General features: G+C 36.5%; 1 protein-coding gene across 4 annotated transcripts in view; it reads right to left on the bottom strand.

The window, feature by feature from the left end:
* rabgap1l (RAB GTPase activating protein 1-like) overlaps positions 1-20,090 on the bottom strand; it is an 82,109-nt gene that overhangs the window by 52,686 nt on the left and 9,333 nt on the right. For all 4 annotated transcript variants that reach the window (XR_013203336.1, XM_077226327.1, XM_077226329.1 and 1 more), the window contains exons 5-13: positions 18,319-18,493; positions 18,075-18,235; positions 17,759-17,869; positions 16,786-16,852; positions 15,828-15,930; positions 14,820-14,986; positions 10,919-11,045; positions 6,316-6,409; positions 6,028-6,178 (exon numbers count right to left, since the gene is read on the bottom strand). Coding sequence is in view for 3 of the 4 variants with exons in the window: in XM_077226327.1 (XP_077082442.1) it covers positions 6,028-6,178; positions 6,316-6,409; positions 10,919-11,045; positions 14,820-14,986; positions 15,828-15,930; positions 16,786-16,852; positions 17,759-17,869; positions 18,075-18,235; positions 18,319-18,493 (1,156 nt within the window). In the remaining variant the exon portion in view is untranslated. The remainder of the gene's footprint in view (positions 1-6,027; positions 6,179-6,315; positions 6,410-10,918; positions 11,046-14,819; positions 14,987-15,827; positions 15,931-16,785; positions 16,853-17,758; positions 17,870-18,074; positions 18,236-18,318; positions 18,494-20,090) is intronic.

Genomic DNA, 20,090 nt, shown 5'->3' with positions numbered 1-20,090 from the left:
CACCACCCGAGTCTTCTCTAACACAATCACGAATTCAGATCTTCAGCAGATTTACTGACAAGTTTGCTAGACATAATTACAACAAGAGGAGCTCATAAAATACAAAGGGATTACGAGAATGACAGCCAATGTTTCCTGCACAGCTGCACTGCTGCTAAATGTTCAAGCCCCGTGGCAAAACAATTTCATATCCTTGCAGAGTTGTGAGCTTGCAGTCCTGAACTGAATGTGATGACAAAAAACCGTGGCTGTAAAAAAGAAAATAAATAGACAACACTTACGCAACTATTTCCTTACAGACTGCACTCAATGAAGTTTATAATTCCCAGAGAAAGCAATCCTTTAGCATCCCTATTCATCTCAAAGGGAGTTGCGGAAGCGTAAACAGGGTTCCATATTCATTAAACCTAAATTACTAAATGGTTGCCTATAATTGACAATGACCATTTTTACATTTAAAAAAGATTGCAAAAGTTTTGCGCAAATTTGTAACGTCGATAAAAAACTATTGCAAAATTACGGTGTTTCCATTAACCGATGCTATGCGACTAAAACTAAATTTTTTTGTCTCACGATAAGTTATTCCAAAAACCATGGCAACGGATGTTAGTAGGTTTACTTATATCGTAGCCACCGCACTAGACATTATTATTAATCAAAGGAGGCCTAGTTTCTGAGTGTTTCCTGCTATCTGCTTCGAGGTCTTGATAAATTGTGGCATAAATTGTAAATTTAAATTGTGTAATAAATTGTGTGCAGTTTTGCTAAATATTCCTTTTTCGAAATTGGCTGAAAAACCACCACATGCAAGCGTAAAAACATTTTTACGATATATGTGCGAAATTGACGCGTTTCCATTGGGCGCATTTTCAATTCGCAATCAGCGCAATTTGAATAATAATGGAAATGCAGCTAATGACAATTATGTAGTTAATGTTACAGATTCACAACTGAGCTTTGTTGTTTTTATTCAACAAAAATATGATTTTAGGTCAAATTAAAATACAGAATTCTGCAGTAAACAATGGCAAAATTGATAAATATGGTGATCCATAACTTGTGGAAGAAGATACTACTGAACAAAAGTGGCAGCTAGAGGCCTGTATAAATTATTAATCACAAAGGAAGAGAAAAGGCTAGAGAAAACAATGACATAATCCTCTTCATCTGTCGGTGCCTGAGCTTTTGATCCAAGTGACACTGACTGTACAGGGACAGGAAGGGCACTCTGGCTCTCATCACCGCACTGGCTGAACAAATACAGGTGAATATGACAGCTGGACTTGATTTGGCATAATTTACAGCAATAGTAATGAAATCAAACTGGACACTTTACATCAAAATTTAATTTTAATAAATGCCTCTGGTCTTAATGTCCACAATTAATAGTATTTTTTAAATGATGACAGCTTTCTCTGAAAAGCCTTTTTCACCCGCATGGGTGGAAAATAAAAATGTTCACCAATAATATAATAGTCCACTTTGCCAGTGATGTTATTAACTAAAAATATCTTAAAATATTTTTTGTTAATTAATATATAGATTTAATAAAATGAAATATAAATATTATATAAAAACTTAGACTTAAAAACTGAAATTGTAAATGTTTCCTTTGGAACTAACAGTAATAAAATATGTATAATTTTAAGTTAAGTACAAAAATGTCAAAACCTTACACTGAAATAAAAATAAAAGCTAAATAAAAAAAATATAAAAACAAAAACTAATAAAAATGACAAAAGCACAAAATATGACAAAAGCACAAAATTATATTTAAACAAATTCTAATTAAAATGAAAAAATGAAAAAGAAATAAAAGCCAATTCAAAATATACACCATCCAATCAATCTGAATGAATAAAATAACCTCCCGTAAACTGTGGACAATGGAATAAACCTGCATATAAATAAGAGTATTTATATGCTTCAAACGCTGTTTCATGTTGTTTTTAGACAAAAAAGATTTTTGCTAAAGATGAAGTCTAAACAGACATAAAATATCACCATAAACCTGACACGAAAAGTTCACTTACGCCTTATAATCACATCATAGTCGCATTCAAAAGTTTTCATGTTTAAAATGTTGAACAAACAACTTGCAGTCAGTCCGGAGGCATGCGTGTTAGCAGTGATTCAAACCTTTGCACACATGACCAGAGGAGACGAGTGCATGAAGTGTGTCTCTCAGTAATGCATATTGTCATTTCTGTGTCAGCAGTGAGCTGACCCTGGTGACACAGGCTAGGCCCCCCTCATAGTCTGTTTTATCAGACCATCTACTCAACAGTGCAGATAGGGGCCAAATTCCTCTCCAACATTTACAGTGCCATAAAAGCAAGGCATGTGTAAAAAATAACCCAAAATGCTTTCTCATTGGAGACTGGCGTGTCGTTGCGAGAATGAAATGATGTTGTTTGAGGGTTATTGGTTCTCAGGGAGGTGGAACGGGCGTATGATGATGCCACTAATATAGTCCAGAGTCAATGGCAGCTCAGTCACTAGATGTAGACTGCATTAAGATACATGTCGGGCTGTGCCGGGAACAGGGGTCTATTGTGAGGGAGGGGCAGCTGGTCGGAGGAAACTGGGATGGCATTGTGGGCAAGTCCCAAACATTTCATATACTGGGGAAATGGCAGCTCACTTACTGGTCCAAAGGCCAATCGTTGAGTACACAAAATGTTAATCCCATAGACTTGAATTGAACGAACAGGCAAAGATGGCTTGTGATTAAAAATAAGGTGCAGTCAACATTAGCGATGTTTCAAATTTTTGTCCATAGCAAAGAATCAAATTGAAGCATAGCAAACACAGAAGTAACTTTCAAACAAAGCATCTTTCTATTGGTCAGTGTGGCGAATTCAAACGACCAACTTGAATATCAGAGAAACCTGCATGGTGAACTTTTTCACATTCGAGTGAAACACTTGATCGTGTGGATTCCAACTGAAATGACTGGATTTTGAGTTAAGCGAGGGTAAATGTGAATGGTCCTTTATCTTTGTGTGATAGGAAGTCATATAGCTACATTTTTACATTTTCTGAAGAAAAAAAATTTGACCTCCCTGAGGTCTTTCATTCAACATTAAGTCTGGGATTTAAGTCTGCACAAAACCACCCGCACTCAACAAACAAAAACTATTCTTGCAATTCCAGAATATGCAAAAAAAAATATTGTATTGAAATGATCCTCCATCAAAGATTTCATTACATGCTCCATAAAGACTGTCATCTACTTAGGGAGGCTTGTGAAGACTACATAATCAATCCCACGAGCCATTGTAAATAGAAGGTGGTACAACAGTCGTGTCGAAAAATTCATATTAATACGAAATGCTGGACGCAGCCCAGCGATTTGTCTAAATGGCTGAAAGGATCCAGCCTAAGGATCCGTGTGCCTCAGCTGAGTACAATGACTTACCATTGTGCTTTCACATGCCTCTTCAAATTATAAGTGATTAAATAAGTAAAACACTTAATTTACAATTTTTTTTTTATTTTTTTTTTTACATTTCTTAAAAGTATCATACAGAACAAATCAATCTTGTAGACTGTAGATTAATCCAATAATGCCATCAAAAGTTTATTTTCTTGTCTGGAAATAAAAAAATTGTCAGATTCAAAAATTGTCAGATTTTTCTTAAAGCCCTGACTCAAGAGAATAGCACCTTTGGTAGATCCCTCATGCATCCGAGAAGTAAAGGTTGTGGAAATGTCAGTTTCACGCTCTTGGAAACACCACACGGGTTGCATTTTCATTGATCCACAGCAAGGACAATGCACACTCAAGACAGTGTTAAAACACTGTATGGTCAGACACCATTACAGACAGGTTAGAAAGAAGAGGATAATGTTTTTGAAGAGAAAAAAAAACGAACTGAATGATGTAAAAACAGCAAGCACTGAACTCCAAACTCTCTCAAATGGTTGAAAAAAAATCAGAACTTAATTTCAAAATCAACTGCAATGAATGATTTACAAATGCAATTAAGATCACATATATCAGTATTTGCTGGGGAAAGCCTACCAAAAGTAGACAGACGGAAATAGCACCACAACAGTTATATCGACATGACCTGCAGTGAAGAATACATAAAATTGAATGAATGATTCAATTATACTCTCCATGCCCCATATCGCCCAAGTCAGTACAGTGAATGGTTAAAGGCCAGACAGGAACGGCTGCGGGAGAAACTGTAGGATTTACGCTACACGGCAAAATCTTTCCACTCGCTCTTCCTTTTCTGTTTTTTCATTCATTCTTTGTCTTCACCCACACACCATTCGACACTCTCTTGCACTGCTGAGGTATTTTATGGCGCCCGTTCATCATCATTCTCGTTGCCTGGCATTGATTATTGTGCTGTATTTCAGGAGTAGCTCCTAAAGCAATGATTATTAGCTTGCACATAAAGAAAAACCCAAGTTAACCAAAAAATATCTCCATCATCATACAAAGGAGCATTTTGCTTAATGTTCTTGTTGATGCAGTATTAAAATAAAACTCGATGCCATGGGGGTTTATATGAAGAGTTGCATGCGAAAAGCCATGGTGAGTGTTGGGGGTTATGGCTTGGGGGGGGGGGGTTCTTCTACCACTGACCAAACAGTAAATTGATTGTGGCAGGTCAGAATGAGGTCATGCAGGGATGTTCTGGAGTATCCTCACCTCCAGCTGACCTCTGGTCACCATCATTACACTGCTCGAAAGTCATTTTGTCTTTTGACATTAATTTTAGTCAATTGGGAAACAAATCCTAGGAAATCAGAGGCTTGAAAGTAGAATTGCTCTAGCTGCTGAATGCAAAAAAACATTCTTGAGCTTCAGGAAATGACCTGAAGGAGTGGTTTTTCATTTGCAGATAAATTTACCCCCTGGCACACCACAATTTTATCATTTGTTTTTGCTAATAATAATCTATTCATCTCTCCATCTCTCTCCCCCCATCCCTCCCTCTCTTCATCCATCTCTTCATTCAAAGTAAAATGACTAATCACGATGCACATCATATATTTACAATGTACATTTATAAAATTCAGCATGAAAGAAGTTGTGATAGCCTTTTTCTTCCCGATTGTGACGTATATCCGGCTTCTCAAACAAGAAAAAATTTAGACCTCAATATTACATTTCATGGTGAATTTTACTCATCTTCATTATATAAATAAATAAAAATAAACTAACAAAAACAAAAGTGGAGAATAACAAACATCAAAGCTGAGCTGGATTACTGAAAACATTTCTCGCTGAAATAGTGGCTGAAACCACAATCCAACTCTAATCCACATTTTAGACTGATTCTACAAGTTGTTGGTTCAGTGCGGGAATGTTCCAGTCACTGACCATGCTTGCCATGAGAACCAGTCTGACCACAAGGACAACATGAAGAAATAGCTTTTTCAAACATGTAAAAAATCTGTAGCTTGCAAAAAAGCACAGTCCTATCCCAGATAATCAGTTGTCTTAGATCTTTAGTTGTGCTGGAATCACCATAATTTGATGTAAAATTGCTTTTGGAAAAGGCAATTAGATGCACTCTCAGCACTGCTAAACATTCGACTAGCTCCGTTTCCATGAGTCCACAGGGTTAAACAAACATCTGAGCGAAGCATCAATATGGGTAGAAAATGTGTTTTGTAAATAAACAGCCTGCTTTACTACAAAGGCTCATCCCGCTGACAAAACGGAAACTAGTAAGTAAAGATCATCAATGTTACCCTTGAAAACGCAGTTCTTCTGTTCTTCAGACTTGCTCCATTTCCTTGCCGAAAGCACTTTGAAAGACCAAAGCAGGTCCAAAGCAATTTTCAATTTCACTTCAAAACCAACCAATGCGTTCAATCTCCCATGGTACACTTTGCTGTTGAGCGTCAGCTAAATTTACTAACATAGAAATGATAAAAAAATAAAAAGACCCCAAATGTGGATTTGCGACTGCATTGTTCAGAAATGCATGTATGCTAGTTGCATAAAAAGGGGCTTTTCGATGACAAAAACAAAACGCTGTAATGGTTGTCCACTCTTACCTTGGTGATGAGGATGCGGTATTGCTCTAGCAAAGCCTGATCGTTGTGGCAGTCAGACAGGAGCTGCCATACTTCAGCTCGTAAGGCCTCCGGGATCCCAGGCTTCACCAGAGCAGACAGACCCTTTGGTCGCACCAACAGGTTTCCTTGCCTGACAGGTGGAAGACAGACTGTGTCAATGCAGCACAACAGAGTTCGTTTTCTGCAGTTGTGTTCAATATGGACTGTGCACTCCAAATCTGGCCATACTACAAACTTAAATGTTTTAAGTCAAGCCAAAAGTATCACCATCTTTTGAGGATCCCTGCCCAGGATTCCAGAATCATCTCGGGACAGTCCTTTGATACGTCTCCTGTCCCACTATAGATCTCACTGTCGCTATCTGTACAGAGGGGGACAAGTGTTTGTTTAACGTTTTGTTTTGCCAATAATTACGAGATGAAAAATGCACGACATGTTTTAATTAAAACATACTGTAGAAAAAAATATAACAATAAAAAAAGAACACCACAGATTAGTTGTGGATTGATTCGATATGTAGGGGTAAACTGAAGTGCTTTGCCTGAGGGTTAATGAACTCACTGAAACGCAACCTATACATATGAGATTAATAACATATGTAGACAACATAATCATAATACTGTGTTATAATATTGCAAATGCATAAATGAACTTGAACAAAGTTACACACTAGTAAATGCGCAAGTAATCATAGACAGTGAACTAAAGCATACATATTCACAATACTCTTACAATAGTGTACTTGTTTTTGTTAGATACGTTTAAATGATAAAATACATGGGCTCATTTTGGACTTTAATCATCAACTTAAATATTTCCACTGATTAAAATCTAAGTCAGTAACTAAACATATTAATAAAGGAAATATATTGTTTTCAAAAGACAAAAACTATGCCTAAAAGGTGGGGTCACATTGGCAACATGTTCAGGATATTTTCGGAAAATTTTGCGGGCATAAAAGATCTATTCATTGACAATAGTGTAGTGATGTATGAAACACCACTCACACAAAAGTCACTTTGAAAGCAAACAGCTTTCTGTTTGTTAACAAGAATTTACGTGACCAACTTGAACCAGTTGGAAAATCAGCTTGGGAAAAATGTTCGCCCTATATGAAATTCTCAATTCCAGATCGCGTGGATTCCAATTGAAACGACTGGATTTCGCCATGGGGGAATGTGACACCACCATAAAACTAAAAAACAAACTGGTTTCATCACTTATGGCCACATTTTGCCACCACGCTTTGAGAGAGATATTTCAATGTAACCAATCATTATTAAGAACTAAAAGCTCAGGTATACTTAAGGGCACAGTTAAACGTGCAGGCCTTTCAGCGTTTAGCATGTGCACACTAGTAGACCTTTCTTTTCAAGCGCTAAAATCAGTCCCGACGGTATTGTACTGATTACAAAGGCTGCATCCCAAATCGCATACTCTCTAGGTATGAATAAGTTCTGAATAAGTCAAATAAGTTTTGAATAAGAAAGTTATTTTTCAATAAGTAATTACTTTGTGACAGTTTTTAAAAAAACGTATGTTCTATAGTATGAATGTAATTCGGACATGTTGTCATTATCATTTGACCTACCAGCGTCAATTGCGTTGGTTTACCTCCATTCACAAATCCCCTCCCGTGGCCTCATGAGATAGTAAAGTGCCCATCGTATGCACACTTCAGAATCTCAGTGGACGTATCAAGTCATCCGTGCTTTTTGCTTACTCTTTTATGAGCACTGTGAATTTGTACCTACTACTCTTTTCACATACGGTTTAATATATTAGGGAAGTATGCGATTTCAGATGCAGTCTAAAACTTCATCACACTGACGGTCCACGTGCCGGAGCGAAACTAGGACTAGGGAAGTCTACTTTCGGTTAAGCTCAAGTCGTGACCCTTTGGTGAGAGTCTACGCCCTGAGTCTCAAGGTACAAGATATGCATGTTGTAGGCAAACATTACTCTTCAACTCCTTGCTTGGCATCACTTCGAATAACACCATTCGGACATTTTAGGATGCTGCACGACTTACAAATTACAGACTCGTCCTTGCAGCATCCAGAAGACCGAGTTGAGTTATACCCCATACACACCTGCATTAGTCAGGGCCTCGTAGTCCCAAGATTACTGTCACGCCTTGAGGTGATAAAGAAAATGTCTTGGACTTAATGTCTGCAAAGGTCATTAAGAGCCGACCAGCAGACTCTCTGCCCATATCTCAAGGTCTGTGTCCGCAAAATGGCCACCCGTAAAGATGTTTGCAGAGGGAATGGTGACAACTATAGAAGACCAAAAACACTGGGAGTGCTGTGATTAAACGTATGGTAATTACGGCAAGAAGAAGCGAGTTTTAAGGTAAAGATCTTCGAATAAAAAACAAAACCGGTTGTAGTGCTGAAAGCAGGGATGAATTTATGGGTCACCGAATAAAGGACTCGCAAGGCACTGCTTTTTGAGCCCATTTACAAATGTTCACAACCTCCAGCAAGAGCCTCAAATGCTGTGCGTTTTACAATCCCCGATGTGAGGTCTGGAACACAGTGGTTTCTTTTGAAATGCTTTTAAAGGGCTTCTTTTTACATTTACTGCACAAGTACCTTGGCAACGTTGCAAGAAGTGAGAGAGATAGAGATAGGGAGAGAGTGAGAAAGAGAGAGAGAGAGTGAAAGGGAGCGAAAGACAGACCAGCCTTGAGCAGAGCCTCTGTCGCAAGGTGACATGGCGGTTCGGTAGCAGATGTAGGCGGATGAATCTACTTTTCCATCTGGCTCCACAATAGAGCTCAAATGTGGTAGAGAAAGATGGCGAGGACGAACACTTAAAAAAAAAAACGACAAAGACTTTCTTGTACAGACCAGAATAAATTGCACAAATCAAAAGATGAATAAAAATAAATATCTGAATAAAAATAAATCTTTCATTCATTTCATTTATTTCACAAAAGAAGAGAGAAGCTACGCAAAAGAAGTTGCGATTGATTAAATGCAATAGTAGGTGGAAAATATTTCGGTGGTGAAGAATTTATGCATGACAATATATCAGTGACCATTTTATCAATAGTGCTCATACTCTGGGTTATGGATTTTAACAAACCACCTTAGGGACCACCCAGAATGCTTTAGCACTGGCACATATTGATTGTAAAATGTAAAAAATAAATACAAATTTGGCATTGGTCAAGTGGCCATTGATATACATGCGTGTATGTTTTTATAAACATATATACATACAAACACATTTATTTATTATTTCTAGCTGTTTTTTAGACAGACATATTTGCTGTTGTATTGCATCTCTGTCTTTTTTTCCTGACACAATTTTTGTGCTTTCAAGAATGCACAAGGTTGAAGACACTTTAAAAAAAATTATACTTGTGTATTCTGTTCCACTGTTCAAATAGTTTTAAACTGCCAATCAATTGGGAAAAAAACGGCCGTCATTGACAAAATAGGCTAATAAATAAATAAAAAGTGTGCCAAAATTTACTCTGGATACATGCGTTAAAATAAATGTTCATATATTCATACGTTTTTCAAATGATTTATGAGTTACAAGAGTTCAATTAGTTCTACATCCTTCATGTTATCAAATATGAGACCTGACCATGTGGAAAAAGTGCTTAGCCTATGGAAATCTATCCGTAATAAGACATATTCGCATTTTACTCCAGCTCTGTTTTGCCAACATATGGAGTCCCTGTATTTATGCTTTCTAAAACACAAACAATCTCCAAATCTGGCAACCTTCAACTTCACTTAGATTATGTAAACAGTCTTGCATTCTTCTCAGCTCCAATTATACTATACAAAACGTTCTAGGAATATTCAGCTAAACATTTCAAATATGCAACTACCACACTGTTCACGGACATTAGGTAGTAAATAGTGCAGAACAGCCCTATAAGTGATATTTAACATGCTACTCAAACCCATGTAATCATTATTCCATGTTGTGTGAAAAGACCAATTGAGCAGAACCCAAGACAACAGAAGAAAAAAGAAAGCGCGGCCAGATCCAGGTGGTCAGATGACACACAGAGACCGAGAGCCAATCCCACTTAACCAAATTGGAATCCATTCTTCTGAAATGGGCGCTGATAACCACTTGAAAGACGCCACGGTTTCACATCTCCGGCTTGTGGCACACTGTCAAAAACACAGGCCGTCTCCGCTTGGCGAAAAAGACAGACGGCTGATACACTTCACCTCGAGCTACGGGCCGAGACTAAATTAAAGCTGGCGATGGATTCATGCTGTCAAACCGCAGGCAGGAAAAAGTAAGGAGCGCGAATGTTGATCATGTTAAAATTTGGTGGGGGGGAAATCTGGACGGATGATCTCATTCACTTAATGTGTAAGCATTGACATATAAAAATAAAAAAATAGCAAAATAAATGGACCTGCTAAAGTTTTGCTGCCAAGGCAATCTGTTCTTTTTACATCCGCATGTACACACATAAGTTCGCTCCCTCTCACTCTGAACAGCCATCTGAATAAGTTTAGAGTTGGTCATTTTCCCTTGTATTTGTGAGACTGGATGGGGGTAAGTTGAAAAAGTCTGAAAATTCTCATGGAAATTAAATTACTTTAAGGTATCAAGATTCAATCACAATCCGATCCAATCGTATTAAAAAGTATAATAATTATGTAAAAAACTAAGAAATGTCCATTTTGATTTCACGGCGACTTTAAAGTCAGAGTTAATGTGGAAAATGGTCCAATAAATTTAAATGACTAACATTGTAAGTGGATTTCAGCAGACTACAAAAGTGTAGGGCTCCTTTAAGGAGTTCAACTGAAAATGGAGGCCTCAAAATGGCAACAAATATAAAACCGAGAAAAGCGCTCTGATAAACTAGACGGTGACATACCTTCCTCTGGTTCCTCTTCCTCCATAGAAGACTGCAGGAGGCCACGAGTTCCAGCCGCACATTCTGTGTGTTTCTGCAGGCTGACCACTTCATACATTGCATCTCCCTGGCTGCCCTTCCCCGTGCCCTTCAAACATATAGAGCAAAAACATGCTATATATAAATATGTGTGTATATATATATATATATAAGTATGTGTATATATATATATATATATATATATATATATATATATATAAATGTGTGTGTGTACATACATACATACATATATATATATATATGTGTGTTTGAGTGTGCTTATATACATACATATATATATATATATATATATATATATATGTATGTATGTATGTATGTATGTTTTAATGCATGAATGTCTGTATGTATATATACAAACGCACACACACACACACACACACACACACATTTATATATACAGGTCCTTCTCAAAAAATTAGCATATTGTGATAAAGTTCATTATTTTCCATAATGTAATGATAAAAATTAAACTTTCATATATTTTAGATTCATTGCACACCAACTGAAATATTTCAGGTCTTTTATTGTTTTAATACTGATGATTTTGGCATACAGCTCACGAAAACCCAAAATTCCTATCTCAAAAAATGTGCATATTTAATCCGACCAATAAAAGAAGTGTTTTTAATACAAAAAAAGTCAACCTTCAAATAATTATGTTCAGTAATGCATTCAATACTTGGTCGGGAATCCTTTTGCAGAAATGACTGCTTCAATGCGGCGTGGCATGGAGGCAATCAGCCTGTGGCACTGCTGAGGTGTTATGGAGGCCCAGGATGCTTCGATAGCGGCCTTAAGCTCATCCAGAGTGTTGGGTCTTGCGTCTCTCAACTTTCTCTTCACAATATCCCACAGATTCTCTATGGGGTTCAGGTCAGGAGAGTTGGCAGGCCAATTGAGCAAAGTAATACCATGGTCAGTAAACCATTTACCAGTTTCACTGTGAGCAGGTGCCAGGTCGTGCTGAAAAATGAAATCTTCATCTCCATAAAGCTTTTCAGCAGATGGAAGCATGAAGTGCTCCAAAATCTCCTGATAGCTAGCTGCATTGGCCCTGCCCTTGATAAAACACAGTGGACCAACACCAGCAGCTGACATGGCACCCAAGACCATCACTGACTGTGGGTACTTGACACTGGACTTCAGGCATTTTGGCATTTCCTTCACCCCAGTCTTCCTCAAGACTCTGGCACCTTGATTTCCGAATGACATGCAAAATTTGCTTTCATCCGAAAAAAGTACTTTGGACCACTGAGCAACAGTTCAGTGCTGCTTCTCTGTAGCCCAGGTCAGGCTCTTCTGCCGCTGATTCTGGTTCAAAAGTGGCTTGACCTGGGGAATGCGCCACCTGTAGCCCATTTCCTGCACACGCCTGTGCACGGTGGCTCTGGATGTTTCTACTCCAGACACAGTCCACTGCTTCCGCAGGTCCCCCAAGGTCTGCAATCGGTCCTTCTCCACAATCTTCCTCAGGGTCCGGTCATCTCTTCTCGTTGTGCAGCGTTTTTTGCCAGACTTTTTCCTTCCCACAGACTTCCCACTGAGATGCCTTGATACAGCACTCTGGGAACAGCCTATTTGTTCAGAAATTTCTTTCTGTGTCTTACCCTCTTGCTTGAGGGTGTCAATGATGGCCTTGTGGACAGCAGTCAGGTCGGCAGTCTTACCCATGATTGCGGTTTTGAGTAATGAAACAGGCTGGGAGTTTTTAAAAGCCTCAGGAATCTGTTGCAGGTGTTTAGAGTTAATTAGTTGATTCAGATGATTAGGTTAATAGCTCGTTTAGAGACCCTTTTCATGATATGCTAATTTTTTGAGATAGGAATTTTAGGTTTTCATGAGCTGTATGCCAAAATCATCAGTATTAAAACAATAAAAGACCTGAAATATTTCAGTTGGTGTGCGATGAATCTAAAATATATGAAAGTTTAATTTTTATCATTACATTATGGAAAATAATGAACTTTATCACAATATGCTAATTTTTTGAGAAGGACCTGTATATATATATATATGCGTTTGTGTGTGTGTATGTGTGTGTGTGTATATATATATATATACACACACACATTTACATATTAACATTACATTCATAAAATTAAAATATTTCTTATTTTTATATATATATATATATATATATATATATATATATATATATATATATACACACACACACACACATATATATATATATATATAAAAATAAGAAATATTTTAATTTTATGAATGTAATGTCAGATTTTAATATAGATATTCAAGATATTTAGATGCATTACTATATTCACAATAAATTATAGAAATAATAATGTGTAAATATTATATAAATGAAATATTATAAAGTGGGAATTTTCATTTATAGAAGAACTGTTCCTTTAAGAGGCAAGCGTGCAGCGAGAGCGTAGCATTCAAAGTTAGCTTCACCTTCGCCACTGCTTCAGGGGAAACGACAAATACATAATTACACACAATTAAAACAAGTGGCGATAGAAGAAGAGGTTTGCAGAGATTACACCCGTACTACTCTGCTTCAAGTAACTCTAACAAACATTTCTATTGACACTGCTTCCCTCGCGCCATGTGGCTCTTATGTAAACCGTCGTTTCCATTTTTAATTGCAAAGTGGAACTGTACTACAGGCGAAGAATGATGTTTACAGCCAGAATAATTATACGCTAATTCCTCGCACCTAATGAGCAGCGTAAACAAATACGGAATAATAAAATAACGTGGAGAATGGGCCCGGTCTATCGCTAACGCCATAATATTATCTTTTAATTAGCTTTTAACTACAGCCCAGGCATTCTTCCTCTCTGCGATAAGATAGCTACGGAGGCAATCAGGCAGAGATGCAGGCTGCAAGCTCTAATTACTTGAGCATGATAATGAGCGCCGGGCCTCTTATTAAGCTACGAATTATACAAAGCCTCCATTTGCCGCTTCACAGCTTCCAGGAGTTACTGCCCCTATTCACCCTTCACAAAAGCTCACTTCCTTCCTCAAGGTTTTTCTCCATCTGCGCACGCAGCCACTATATCGCAGTCTAGAACTGTTCAAATGGGTGAATCTTACAAAGCCTGTCAAAATTGTTTCCAGGTCATATTTCAACCCCTGAAAATAAGATATTTTATTTTAAAACCCTAATAACTAGACTTTTGGCACCATCACATTATTTTCATAACAATAAAAAGTGTTTCTTTTTATTTATTTATTTATTATACACCTTTTATTTCACCAATTTAGATAGATAAAGATTTTTTTTTATCTTAAGAGATGACGCCTAGTTTAAAAGAAATTATTTGTAAAAAGAAAATACACTTTTTATTTCACTGATTAATGTAATTAATTATAATGAAATAAAGAAGAATAAGAAATATATTATTAAGGTACCAGCTTCAGAGTAAGTATTTTTTTTAAATGATACACCTTTAAATCACCAATTTATTTTATTTCATTAAATATTATCACCTTTAATTGTTATGAAAATAATATATACACACACACACAAATTGTATTTAATTGGACGACCAATTATTTATTTTATCAATTATTATCACCTTTAATTGTCATGACAATAGTAAACAAAAAAATACTAATTACTTATATTAATTTTTTATAATAAAATTAATTCTTTTTTTTGGGGGGGGGGGGGTTATTCTTCTTGCTTTCATTTTAACAATTATTGAATCAATGCTATCACCTTTAATTGTAATTACAACAATAAAATATTTCATCACCAATATCATCAAAATATTTATGTGTAAAGCACTTGAGTTTAGGGTTCAGCATTTATGAATAAAATGTAAATGTTTTTTTGTGTGTGTGTGTGTGTGGGGGGGGGGGGGGGGTGTTTAGGGGGGTGTACCTGTTTGAGCTTGAGGTAAAACGTTTCAGAGAAGGCCTTCCTGCTGAAATACCAGAACCTCTCATTAGCCGGATAGACCCGCACTAGCGCCTCCATGAGGAACCGAACAGGTTCTACAACCTCAGTCACCACCAGGTCCACTGCCACCGTCATGTAAACCTGCTTATCTGGAGGGGGAAATGTTCACAGTTAAAGACAAAACTGCCTCGATGTGGGCAGGGAAAATATTATCCAGTAATCTCACAAACCCACTTTTCATCATCCAATCAAATTTGAACAGATCAAACCAAGCCCCGCCCACATTATTTACCCCATGCATTTTCTTTTCGTGGAAGTGTAAAAGTTTCAGTCACGTAACGTTTCATCTCGTTTAATCTGAAACTAAGAGTCGAATCAGGCATACAGCAAAAAAGTAACATTTCTAAAACTCAAGGTTATATATCTCCAGGCAAGTGTGGCAGAATGTAGCGTTCAGGGAACTGCTATTCTCTCTCAGGTGAGCCCTATAATTATGAAACAAACCAGACCGCTGATAGAAACGAACCACAAATCAGTGAAAACCAGCCCGTTTCAGACTAAGGGGGTTTTATTATTTCAATTAACAGGAAACAAGAACGACAATAGCTAAAGATTTATGAGGGAATCGCTGAAAATAGATTCCAATTACGATAGAGTCAGGTCCGAAAAGGTGGTGGTGAGAAAGATGGGCTGGTAAATAATAGAAGATCTATGGTGGGTCTCGATTGAGACTTACAAACGGTGAGAGACGGCACACATTTTGTCCATGATAAGAAAAGCTGCTGGAACAGAAGCTCAACATGCTCAAAGTGTTGAAAACTGTATGTCTTGCAAGTAATGTGAGAAGGAAACAAAAGATGGCAGGAAAGAGTGTGAATTTCTGTAAAACCTGTAAACTTGGTCACAGCTTGATGCGCAATGACAAGAACTAGAGACACTTGAGAAGTGAACGAGTTACACGGTTTCAAAGGTTTGTGTATTAGCTTTCACCTTTTGGCGTGTCCTCGTTCAGTGGCTGGAAAGCCGGAGTGTTCGGATTCCAGATGCCAGTGATCACATACGCCTTCCCATCGGCACTCTTGCCCATAGACTCCTTCAAACACATACACACAAAAATGACCACTACTTCTATAATGACTAAAGATAAGTTTAAATAAGTTTAACGGTGGTAAATTTAAGATAGCAAATGCATTTATCTAATAGGAGAAGCGTTTATTCATTTGAGTGTGATTTCTAAAAACTGGTTGAAGGAAATTAAGGAGACAGATTTTTTTTAATGCCTCATTAAATATCTATAAATCAAACCCATATGAGTCATTTGCAGTATTTGCGAGGCAGAATTTCATTGAATATCATTTAAACTCCACAAATATGAGATACAATCAAATTGAAAACACCTGCTGCAGCATTAATAAGAATAAAAATCTTTTTTATACATAATTGGTTTGTTTCTTTAGAAGAGGAACTGAAACAGCATGCAATATACATTAAAAGGAAAAAGCAGATTTTAGATTAATTGCATTAACGAATCAAAAAAAAAGGGATTCATCATGATTATTTTTGATTTATTGATGGCTCCAATATAGAAACTATCAATTGATGACATTTGTCTAAACCATCCAGATGGCAACAAGCTTCTTGAGGACAAGTATGACATTAATCCTTGTAGGATGTTTGATTCAGGAATCCCTGTGAACCCTATTACACGTGATTGAACTGCTAATTGTTTCTTGATGTGCGAATCGCCATCGCTTAACTTGCTCAAGGGCCTTTGTAAAATTATGTTTTTAATGAATAATAAAAAGCCTATATTTCCATTAAGTGTTTCTAAAATTGGCAACAGAAAGGTTAACATTTAATATTGAGCCTGAGGTAGAGCTATAAAATCTCCACCCCGAGCAGTCACATTGTGAGAATACTGGGGAAAAACTCCAGAAATGTGTCTCACCATGTCGAGGAGGTGCATGTCGCTGTTACGAACTTTCTGACCAGGACTCAGCAGCATCCCAAAGCACCTGGACATCAAATAAATGGTTTTGATCGTGAGGAAAAGTATTATTTATTACATAACAATTTGACATTGTGATTTGAAGCTTCTTTCATGGAGTAATACACTATATGAAATAGCAGCGTTAGTTTTATCAGACAGGAACTGATGCCACTGTGAGGTGTGGCAACATTTGTGATGGGCTAATTTTCATAGCAAGACTCAAAGTGAAGAGGGTTGTCTCTAATGTAACTACAGCAACATCTAGTGGTTTCACAATGAATCACACTTATACATTTCAACTCCAAAATACAATTATAGATCAACTTTATACATGTAACACGATATATACATACAATATATATACACACGTGTGTGTGTGCGTGTATATATAAATAAAAGATATGTTAAATTACTATATAAGAACAATACAGTATTAAGACTTTTTTGGTTTCCTTTTAACTCATTTCAATTTAGATATATTGCAAAAAAAATCTTAAATTATATATTTTTATATTAATATTTAAATAATGTATATATGTGTGTATATATATATATATATATATATATAAGGTAGTTTAATACATTGTGCAAATATGTATAAATAAATTATGTCTAAATAAATGCAATTATATAGTTTATTTATATCTATGCTTAGAACAAGAATGTGTCCTACTGTCTGCTTTTGACTAGCAATAGCAAGTAACCAATCGTGGTTCATGGCTGTGACAAACTACTGCCTATTGCCAATCTATAAAAATAAAAATAAAAACTTACATGTGCTCCACCACTTTCAGTTTAATTGTTTTGTGAAACATATGCCTTTTTTATTTTCTTTAAAGGCAAGGCCCTGGTAGTCATTACAAAGCAAAATAAAAGGAAATGGCAAAACATCTGAATTTCTAAACTCTGGTGGCCACTTCCCTGAACCCACCTCTCTATTACCAGCTCCTGGTTGGACATCTGCTGGACAGTAACAGACACGTTTTTATGTACACCCTGCCGCAGCTTGAAGTAATATTTATCTCTGTCTTTGGGAACTGGACTGCAAGATATAGAGCAAGAGATAAAGAGCAAGATAGAGGGAAAGCAAAAGTAAGAGAGAGAAGATTACACTTCTATTTTGATAAAAAAAGAACAATACAATCCAAAAAATAATTCAACAGTTCATGAATAGCAACAGTAAAAAACACACAAAGATCAAGAAGTAGGCAGAACTGAAGCTTCTCCAAAAGTGAGTAATGACAGACCTGAAGTTTCCTTTGCCGTCATCTTCTCTCACTTCTAGAGAAACGGTGAAGGTGAAGACGTCGCTATCGGGGGAAAGTGGCAACACTGAGTCTCGCATGTCTGTGGCAGCTTTTGAAGATCGCTTGAAGGCCGTTGAGAAGCTATAGAGGATGCGACTAACCTAAATAAGCAAAGAAGGTTGAGCTTAGTTGATTTCTACATTTCAAGACTGCCTCTTTGAACATTAAACATTACTGAACTCACAGCCTCTTTGATGTGGCAGGAGAAGACGTGGATTTGAAAGTCCTCTGAGCTGTGGTAGCTCTCGGTGAAGGAAAAGCAGTCGCTCTCGTCAGATCCCTCGTGTCCTCGTGCACAGAACAAAACCTTATAGAGGGGAAAAGATGCGATTTCTGTTCCTGTGGCCTGGTCGGCGATCCTAGAGTGATTAGAAACAGAAAAAAAACATTTTTCACAACTTTCACAACGATTGCTGCTTGTCAGATCGTACAATACGACGGCCCTGATAAGATCGCGAGAAAAACCCAAAGCAGTAAGCATTACATAATCGGAAATCTTTTATGCCATACATAAACTTTAGTCCTGACTAATAGGTATCAAAAAACAAAACGTTTCTGGAGTCAACTAAATAGGTCAACGCACTTTTAATAGTGCCATCACTAACACTAAATAGGATATTTACATTTAGATATAGTCAAAATAAGTAGTACTACAATGAATAATGTTAAGTTGTAAAAATGCCATTAGAATTAGAGCAGCACTTTCCATGTGCGTCAAAGTTTGCTTAGCTAACTTAAGAGTCATTCTGAGGTTTACGGAGGAGAAACAGTGAGATGTTCAATCTGAGGTTACCAGTTCCTGAGGAGAAAAAAAAACATGCAACACCACGCTTACGAACATGAAAGGAGGAGCTAAAAGCAGCTTAGGTGACAAATGTGTTAGCTCTTGACAGACAAACACACACCATGAAGATCATAAGGACTCAAAGAGAAGTCACATTTTAAACTCCCAATGTTGAATGTTGGTTCGTCTCAGAGCAAGAAAGCTAAAGTGCTCAATCTAAAAGCTTGTATGAAGCCCCAGGGGAAACACGTGCAAATAAACACATTAGAACTGGTTGTGAGATGCATCTGATGTAATATGGAGTCCAGTGGAGTACAAAAGTCTGAGAAAACACTGAAAATCTAGAATTCAAAAATTGACGTAAATCTGCTAATCAAAGTAAAAGCTTAATATAGTATTAAATTATAAAAACGCTAAATAAATCTTTCTGTGTTTTATTATATTTACATCCCTCTGGGCTTTTAGTCCAAAAGTGTGCACATTCGGATAAAAACGTATAGATTATCGTATGTTCACTTTAGAAGGCAGTATTTTTTTCGTCTTGTTTTTTTTAACCCAAAATAGGACTAATGACTAGCGCTAAACTCTCACATGTAAATTATGTTTAATTCATACTTTAGGGGGCACTTGTGCAGAAATTGACAGTATGACATTATTATTGTTTATCTATATTCTTCAAGAAATGTCGGGTATTTTCATTAGAATAATGTATATTTACAATGCAATGCCAAATGACATGGTCTTTATCACTGTACATAATACTATAAAATAATATAATTTCTTTTTCATTTTTTATTTGACTGATAGCATTATTTATTTTTTAAAGATTTATATAAATACCGCGATATTAATTCATTTTGGCAATGATAACCGTGTATAATCTGATATTGTGACAGCCCTCTAATATAATTCAAATTAATATAATTAAATTCATAAATTAGATCCAGCTTTTAGGATATAAAATGTTTTAGGTTAGAAAAAAGCTAAACAAGCGTCAAACCTAGCTTTCGAAAAGTAAATCTGTAAATCAACTGAAAGTTTTTGAAGATCATTTGTAATGAAAAAATAAATTAATTTAAAAATGCCAAATAAATGTGGAATAGATTAAATGAATTAAATCTAGAAACAAAACACATTTAAGATTTAAATGCAATGAAAAAAAAATAAGATTT

Source organism: Siphateles boraxobius, unplaced genomic scaffold (assembly GCF_051911475.1).
Source record: "Siphateles boraxobius isolate OS27281-9 unplaced genomic scaffold, OSU_SipBor_1 13, whole genome shotgun sequence".
In the NCBI taxonomy this organism is placed as follows: Eukaryota; Metazoa; Chordata; class Actinopteri; order Cypriniformes; family Leuciscidae; genus Siphateles; species Siphateles boraxobius.
The sequence above is the reverse complement of the archived record's forward strand: the minus strand, read 5'-3'. Positions and strand labels throughout refer to the sequence as shown.